This window comes from Argentina anserina, chromosome 7, assembly GCF_933775445.1.
Source record: "Argentina anserina chromosome 7, drPotAnse1.1, whole genome shotgun sequence".
Classification (NCBI taxonomy): Eukaryota; Viridiplantae; Streptophyta; class Magnoliopsida; order Rosales; family Rosaceae; genus Argentina; species Argentina anserina.
The window spans coordinates 16296363-16305650 of NC_065878.1; the positions used below are offsets into that span (position 1 = coordinate 16296363).

Sequence of the window (9288 nt, forward strand, 5' to 3'; positions counted from 1 at the left end):
CATTCTAATTCATCTGATTACATATTTTTAGACACCACTACAATTAGAGCCTTATGAGAACATCTAATCATACAAGATTTTTATTGACGTTTAAGTTGACTTAGGGCCTCACATAAATTACATGCAATCAAGTTTAACAACAGTTAGGGTAGAAATCAAACAAAATTACATTTAAGCACAAAATATTTGTTAGAGACATGCTTCACGGTGGCGTCACTCATCATGGGGTACATGTAAATTTCCAAAATTTCCCACTTTAATTAACACAAACCAAACCTACTTAGGGCATGATTCGATTTGTGTCAATATAGATGATGAAGATAGCACTAAAATACAATCTTAGGGACTACATTCAAGCACTAAATTCGTATGCACATATCTGAAATCTAAGAGCAAGTAAAAGAAGAGTAGAATACAATGATAGAAATACAAACTTCAATAATTATAAGAACATAGATTCGACATAGTCTCAAAAACATATAAAATACAATCTAAAAATTTTGAAACAAAAATAAAACAAATACTTCCACATAAATAACAAACTACAATCTTCATAGACAAATAACTGTAGATTAACACAAATCAACGAAGTCATGGAGATGAGTTGCGACAATCACACGTTGTAGGAACCTTAGAGGTATGGTTGTAATAGGTGAAACTCGGTGGAGATGATGATTGTTTTGGAGTGGACGGCTTGGCTGATTTGTGAGGGAAGTTTATGGTGATGTTTTGGTAGAGTTTCAACTCTTGAATGCTAAGGAGAAGTAATCAATTTTCTGTGTGAATAATGTGCTATTTATAGAAGATTTTTGGCTCCTTGATTATTATAGCTTTGACTTTTTCTCCTCAATTTGTGGACTGTCTTTTTCTTTCTCTCTTGCATCATCTCTTTTTGTTTACTTAATCTCTCTTTTATCTCTTCTTTTTTTTTTCTCTTTTTTTTCACTTATTTTTTTCATTGGTGGGTGCAATCTCCTTTGATCAATTTCTTCTTTTTCTCCTTTAATTTGACTGTCTCCTTCTTTCTTTATTTTCTTCCTTTGCTTTGACTTTTTCTCTATTTTTTTTCTTCAGTCTAGCTACACAATCTCATCTTTAAAATCTAAAAATAATAAAAGACAAGAATAAAGACAAGATAATTCATATACAATTGTCATAATCTAAACAAATATTGTCTTAAAAAAACATATGCGATAGATAAGCTCAATTAGATTATGAAAGTTTCTATTTCACAACAGGGAACTTTCTCGATCAAGTAAGTTACTAGAATAGGAAAGTACGATTAGGAAAGTTACGGAATAAGAGTTTCAGTTCAAGTAGGACTTTCCCAAATGGTACGTTTCCTAGTCTAAAAAGGATTCCTAATGCAAGTAGGATTCTCAATATATCGCCAATGCAACAGAAACGTCGAAAGATGAAGACTCCTAATCCAACTAGGTTTCCTAGTCCCACAAGGATTCTACACCATTTCTGCGTTTTCACCTCGTTTAAGCACAAAAATGCCATTAATGCCACCGAAGACTCCTACTACGACTCAATGACTCAAAATTACAATAATAAGGGCTAAGCAATGTACAAATGGAGGTAAAAACATGTTTAAAATGTCGCACAAAGTACTCCTATAAGTTAACATATCGGGTTTTTATACTCTTCCATGGCTTGAGTGGTGGGTTGTCGTGGTGTCGCATGTGCGGATGAGGACGGGTGGTGGCTTGGTGGTCTCGGTAATCAGTCAAAGCCACCAAACCTTGGGAGGAGGTGATCAGATCAGTTCGAGCTCAGGAGGATCTAATAGATTTAGTCAAAGGTTAGAGGGATCTTCTTTGACCCGTACTCATTTTCGACACAACGAGGAAGTGGATGAAGGCACTGGTTTGGCAATCTCGACGTTGCAGTGCCGACGGTCTGACGCTGGGTATGGTGGGGTTGGGCATGGTTTGGATGTCAACCCGTGTTTTCCTCTTGTCCTTGGTTATGCCGTGGGCTTGGAATTTCCTTTTGGGTTGGGCTGGACTTTATGGTTTGTTTTTTGTTTTAACTTTAGTAGTTTTTTTAATAATGTTGCACTTCATGTGTGTAATAAGTCCTTATTTTGATATTGTAGGGCGTGTTGGTCTTTGTCCTTGTGCGTGCACTATGAGTGTCATGTCTGCTCTAGGTAGGCGACGAGTTCATTCTTTCGTCAAATGGTCGTTGCCGCTGAGTGGTAGGGTGAAACTAAGTGTCGTTAGATCTACTTTCCGACGGCAACATAGTGGGAAAGTTGTACAATTGATAATTATGCTTCGGAGTAGTTGAGTTATCTTTCCGGTATGTCATCGTTACTTTAAAGCTAATGGAGTAGTGATTAGAGCACTCTTTGGCTCTTTACTAGTTGGTGCATCATTGAATACTTGTTTGTAAATATCTTTGATATTATTTCATGTTTTTATAATCATAGGTTCAGGTTTTACGTCTCCCCCTTGTATTCGATAATTTCATTTATTAAGGCTTGATGGTAACCGCACAAGCCCTCTATTAAAAAAAATTTGTGATTACCACAAATTCATTTTGTTTTGTTTAATAGTCCTTGTTGTTACACATTACAAGCAACTAATTTTTGGCAAACTAACAATCGTGGAATGATTTGATGCGAAATATTAATAATTAATTGTTTTTTAGAGCGCGCATTTCTAACTGTTTATCAATTTTATTGATTTTCTCAATTTTAGAGAATATTGGTCATAGTTTCACACCAATAGTTTCTCCATGACATTCTAAAATAAAGAATGTGAAGAAAAAACAAAGACTTTTTCTCTATATTTTATTGCAAACTGCAAAAATTTGAATTTTTTTATATTTTATATTTTCCAAGACTCAAATTGAGGATTTTAACCAACATTAATGAGTATGAGAATCTCTAGGTTTTAATCAAATCTTCTAAAGCGTTAGATAGTGATCTGACTATATTTTTTCTCTATCTATAGTCTCTTCGATTAAATTTGTATTAAATATGAATTATGTTACTATAGTGATAAATTAGGATGTAAATTATGTTATTATTGCAATAAATAGAGAAACTACAAAATGTGGAAGCTATTGGATTTGCTCATTCAATTTAGCTGAATTCTCGCCATTTTTAGAGAAACTACAAAATATGTTATTTTGCATTTTACTTCTCTATAAGAGAAATTTTAGAGAAACTGTTAAAAATACTCTAGTATTTGTGAAAGAGACCGGTTCGTTTCTAAAATATACTAATTAGCAGTCAATTTATCAGTGCCACATGCTTAATCTATAGCTATCCACCAGCTATTGATCAAGCTGAATAATTAATCTAATTGCTTAGCCACATTGTCAAATTTATAAATCTAGATTAATCAGGTTGAATTTGACACATAGTTGACGTGAACATTGTTCATGTCTGTTTCATATCAAGCCCCAAGGCAAGAACCTTATCAAGTGTCCCTAAGAGATCACGATTAATTTCAAGGATATATATAGTAATCTCGGGTCAATAATCTCATTTATAAATTAGATAAAGGTCTTAACGTCCAATATATGAGAAATATAATGAAGTAAGAGCCTACTTATATTGCTCAAATTATGCCAAATTGGATGCGTAGTCTAGGTCAAGCTAGCATGAAGATGCATGTACTTGATATTTTTGATATATAGTAATTAGCAACTAATTAAGCAACTTAAATATGAGGGTTTGAACGAAAAGCAACTGTTGAATATATTCACTAACTTCTATTGACTACAAAATCCATTAATTCATAAAGACTTTATTCATGAAGATCGACCACGGCCACCTGGCTAGAGTACTCCTGGTGATTACTTTCTTAGTTCATTGCATAATGCTTTATTTATTGAATAATTCACATGAAACACTATCTTAGGACCCATAATCCTAAAAACAAATATAAAGAGTCATCATACCAGGCACGGATCTAGGGGTGGGTTAGGTTTTGTTGTAGCCCACCCCATTTTTTTTATAGTGAAAAAATTGAGTATATATCAATTATGACTGTTTAGGAAAAATTGAGTAATTTGCTCTGTTTTTCAGGGTTTTTTTTCATTGTTTTTCAGGGTTTATTTGCTCTGTTTTTATAAGTTTCTCTGTAAACACAAAGTACATATAATAATTACTTTCACTTAAATCTCAGTCTTCTATCTTCTTCCAACAATCATAAGCTATTATTTCCATGTTGAAATTATCACTGCTATGCTATGAAGTCCTTAAAAAAATTTTGGTTTCGTCCAAACTTAGCACATCTTGTTTTTAAATCATGGATCCGTCCCTGCATCATACAGATATGAAAATCAACTTATTGGCTAACTAGAGCAAAACAGAAATTAGTTGAAAGAGTCATCACATTTTCTCGTTCATCAATGGAACCCAACATGCGCACTTACAAGTTGAAACAATTGTCTGAGAAGAAAACTGAAAGATTTTGGGTCCATAGTGCAATATTGATCGAGTTTGTTTCCACAAAACGTTGGAACAAGAGGACTAAGACTCTGAGAGAGTTTGGAGTTTTATGTGATATAGGTAATTTAGCCACAACAAACTGGGTCTAGTCCCCATCATGATTCATAAACATAATTCCAATGTATGGTTTAGGATAATAGCATGCATGGATCAACTTGATTGTGCTTAATTAGTCGTTCAAGATCAAATTCATACATTATGCAAATATGCAATACAAGATTGTTTAACTAGCACAGATTAATTAAGAAATGTGTGAAACACAAATACTCACTACTAACCGTGTGAATATATAGAGAACATTCACATATGCCAGTGTGAAAGCTAAAAATATTCACAAAGTTGTATGTGTGAATTGATATTCACACATTTATTTATGTATTATAAATTAGCTACTGAAATCTGTGTGGAAAAAGAGGCTAGAGACAAAATTATACGTAAACAATCACATAAGTGACAACTAATGGATTACTCATCGATAACTGTGTGTGAATGTATTTTACACGAAACTCAATGGTAATTTCTAACTAAAGCAAAGTATTCTTTTAATATCTTATAAGTTGATTCTTCAATCACAATTTTTTAATATGAGAACCTTCCATAGTGCCCCTCCTTGTTGCTCAATAGAGGTGAAAACTTCAATAGGTGAGATTCTCTCTTTGCTTCATGTTTTGGGTTGTAATTGATTCAATTTCATTGTGTTCTTGATTTGGTAAGAGTTACTTTCATTTGGGTTGATTTTAATCATTTTATAGGGTTCGACCCGGGAGAGCCATGCCGTGGAATCTAAGCAATCTTGGATTTGGGATTTTCCATGGAATTTTTAGTTCAAGGATGAGCTTTTTTATTTGGTAAGATGTTCTCAATTTTATGAAATCAGGAGTAAGCAATTAGGTTTTCTCAAGTTTTTAACTAATGGTTTGTTTTTTTTTTGGTAGATCTACTTTTTAATCTTGTAACCTTACAGGAAATCAAAAATTCCATGAAGTTGTTTGTCTTCTTATCTGCAACAACAAAAGATCTTGTTTGGTCTCAACTCTATGGCATTTGGAGTTACTAACCTTGGTGGATGCACATGATGTGTACTACATGATAATGTATGTTGAAAACCATGTATGATTGCATACGCTGAAAGAGTGAAACCATGGATAACATGCTACTGAAAGAACTGATGTTAGGTTAGGGCATCCGAATGCCTCTTTTTTTTTATAATATTAAAAACCTTTCACACTAATTTCAATGGATTAAGAATTTAACATACTCACAAAAATACGTGTGCATTAGAAAGTTATTCACACTGAATTTTATTTTATAAATCAAGTCCAATAATGGATAAATGAAGAGACCTACATCAACAATTCACCCGGATTTTTAAATCTATGTAAATAGGTCATTAACCCTCTTCTAAAGAACACCGATAAGTCTTTCGTGGCTGCACCATGTGTAATAGCTTTCCTACACTGTAATCTGTGTGAATTAGTGGTATCTCACACGATTAAAATCAGTGTATGACCTCGCTTTGCTAGTAGTGGGATGCTATCTAGCTCAATCTATTCTAATATTGCATCAAAGAAGAAAACTCTGAAATCAAAATTAGGTTGAATCCATTCTGAAACTATGAAATGTCAAATTAGTTAGTTTGATTACATAGGCATGTGGAAGAAATCAAGGGGGAATTTGTCCATAGACTTGTTATATATATTGCATATCAACTATTTGAACAGATATGTCTCTGGCTAGCTAACTAATCATAAGGGTTGTGGTCCTGGCAGACAAAACTTAACCCACATAAAGAACATACAGTGCTTAATTAATTGGTGCCCAGAAAACCTGATTATTAATTCTAACACATACAAAACGGATTATTAAGGGTAGTCATTATCATTCATTGAGTATGATTAAATTGACTTGTTCATGAGTGTTAGACCTTGTTACTAGGATAGCAATGACTTTCACTCTTTCAATCGACCGAAAACATGATAATGAATCAATTCTCAAATCCCATGCCACCTGCTACCATAAGAAGCTAAAAGTAATGAAAAGCCAAGTGATTATTCCAAGTTACACTGAAATACATAATCTATATATGTTTTTAAGTTCTCGATCGAGAATGACAGATCTTCTAAAGGCTTTATATAATGAGTTAATTTTGCATCGACTGATCAATACCTTGACTTTTCCTTTTTCGAGAGTCTAGTTAGGTTTACTGATCACTAGTTGTTGTTACTGAGAAAACTTGCAAATGGATTTAGGGAATTAGGGTTTTAACTAACTGAACAGATAAAGAAAAGATCGCAACACTTAAAAAAAACGTTGATCTCATTTAAGTTGTATCTCATGTATTACAAATATTTATGTAGCATTGTTTCCGCTTTGAGTTTCAGGTCTAAACTGTCAAAAAAAGAAGAAGAAGAGAATTTGTTCTACAACATCTTCACAAAAGCTATGTACATATAGATGTAAAGGCATAAATATATGGGATCCATAAATATTGTACGTGCTTGTATTAAGGAAATCAAATAGAACTTGTTTTAAATTTCACCATTTATACAATAATTAAACTTAAAACACTTTGATCATGTAACTATCTTGGCATCCAAGAGAGTGACAGACCAAGAATAGGACATGACCCAACAGACAAGGGATATATGCTCAAGTGAAGCCATTTTCATTAACCTTCTACAGGAGTTTCTTGTTACTAATTACGTTCTTCTTCCCTTTCATTGTATCCCTTTTCTACTTGTGTTAAACTTCAATGACCTGTGCTTAACATACGCCTTGGGAGCACATTCACAGTCAGAGGCTTAGCCATCTCGCAAGACAGCCTCAGTCTTTCAGACAAGTCCACCGTCTCCGACGGCACCCATTCGTACTCGTGCAAAAGCGACGCTACCCAGTACGTGACAGTTGTCAACCCTAACGCCTTCCCGGGGCATGTCCGCCTCCCTGACCCGAATGGCGCCAGCCTCAAATCCGACCCGAAAACTGAAAACTCCATCTCACCTTTTTGCGCCACAAATCTCTCGGGTTTAAATTCCAATGGGTCAGTCCAAACATCCGGGTCTCGCGAAATAGACCACATGTTGACCATCGCCGTAGTCCCCTGCGGCACGTGTCGACCGTCAATCATTGTATCGGTGATGGCCAGGCGAGCCCATGATAAGAGTGGGCCGGGAGGGTGCAACCTCAGCACCTCTTTCACCACAGCCGTCAGATACACCATCTCATTGACGTCAGACTCATCAACGGCTCGAGACCGCCCAACAACTTTGTCTAGTTCAGCATGCACCGCTGATTGAACTTCTGGATGAAGCACCACCCTCGCCAGAATCCACTCGATCAGAACCGCCACTGTGTCAGTCCCTCTAAATATCATTTCCTATCAAAACGAAGACGTCCAGTTAATTACAGGAATTAGATTATTTAAAGATTCGGTTAATAGTATCAAAGCAGCTTAATTATGCTTACCCAAAGCACAGCAATCATATCGGAGTCGGATAGTTTGTCAGGTCCTTGGAGTGAGAGCAAGACGTCAACGAAGTCCGGGGAGGATTTGTCACCGGCTCCGGCACGGTGCTCGGAAATGATCCGGGTAACGAACCGGTTCACTTTAGGGACAAGTTCTGAGCATCTGAACCGGATTTTTTGTGCGTCAAAGTCCGCGAGCCAAGGAAGATGGTCCGACCAGTTCAACTTACCCAATAAGTCGTAGCCTTCGTCCACTAGTGACTTGAGCTCTTCCACTTCATCACTAATCGAATTAAGATCATATTTGCGTCCGAAAACAGAGCACATCATGTTGTTGAGGGACGCCCTCTTCAGGGCCTCCCGCACGCGTAAACCATGCGCGTGCGCGCCAAACATTGCTACCATTTGGGAGGCAATCTCGGACCTTTGAGACTCGGATGCCTTGATTTGTTTCGGGCAGAAGAGATGAGCGGCCGAGATTCTCCTCAGGGTTCGCCAATACACTCCGTATGGGGCAAATCCGATGGCCCTGTTGAACATGAGACTGTAGGCCGACTCCTTCACTGGCCGGTCGGCGAAGACGGAGCTGTTGAGAATCTCTCTCGCTACGTCAGGGTTACACGTCACGATGACGCGAGTCTGGCCTAGACTGAAAGCCATGAGCCGGTTGGCGTTGCAAGCCTCGGCCATGGCAGCGATTTTCCGGTGAGCCAGACCCGTCATCAGACTCATACTGCCTGTCAACGGCAGACCTCTCGGACCGGGGATCATAGCAGTCTTGCTTGTAAAAATATTTTTGACAGTCCTACCCCAGGCTGGACCGCCGGGATGAGCCCAGTAAAACAGAGCCATGACAAGCCATGAGAGAGCGATGACAAGAATAGAACACACAATGCTTTCTTGGGAGAGAGCTCTGCATTTCGAAGCGAGGGCGAAAACCCAGAGGCTTTCAATGTCCGTTTTCATGGTGTAGCAAAGCTAGTTAGAGCTAGAGCTAGGCTTAATTTTTTTTTTTTGGGGGGGGGGGGGGGCGGGGAAGGGGGGTGGATTTGAAAGAATGGGAAGGCTGTTGTTTTCAGTTTGAACCAGAATGAGCGATGAATGGGACTATATATAGGCAAGCTGGGGTAGTAGTCTGTGGGTTAAACCGTTATACTGAAGAGTAGGAAAGTATAAGAGTATGACAGAAGAAAATCTTTCGTATTTTTATTTTTGGTATTTGGGGCAGTATACTATAATTCTTTTTAGAAGCGCCGCAAGATATGCAGGCGTGTGGGTTGCACGCTCATGAACCTTGGAAATGGGCGTGTGTGTGAGTTTAGTTTGGCTAGTTGGAATTAGGTCTTTGT

General features: G+C 37.1%; 1 protein-coding gene across 1 annotated transcript; it reads right to left on the reverse strand.

Annotated features, from left to right (window-relative positions):
- Positions 1–6981: 6981 nt before the first annotated feature.
- On the reverse strand, positions 6982–8959 carry LOC126802272 (cytochrome P450 78A9-like). The gene is made up of 2 exons (XM_050529878.1): positions 7940–8959; positions 6982–7850 (listed from the first exon to the last, which is right to left on the reverse strand). Exons 1-2 carry the CDS (start codon positions 8903–8905, stop codon positions 7224–7226), a joined length of 1593 nt encoding a protein of 530 aa, XP_050385835.1. The 5' UTR covers positions 8906–8959; the 3' UTR covers positions 6982–7223.
- Between the last annotated feature and the right edge of the window lie 329 nt (positions 8960–9288).

What these genes read in the sequence shown, in the direction of transcription:
- LOC126802272 (XM_050529878.1), bottom strand. Translation starts at nt 8,905, where the DNA reads ATGAAAACGGACATTGAAAGCCTCTGGGTTTTCGCCCTCGCTTCGAAA. An exon ending in ATATGATTGCTGTGCTTTGG is followed by an intron (nt 7,851 to 7,939) that starts GTAAGCATAATT and finishes TCGTTTTGATAG; the next exon opens with GAAATGATATTTAGAGGGAC.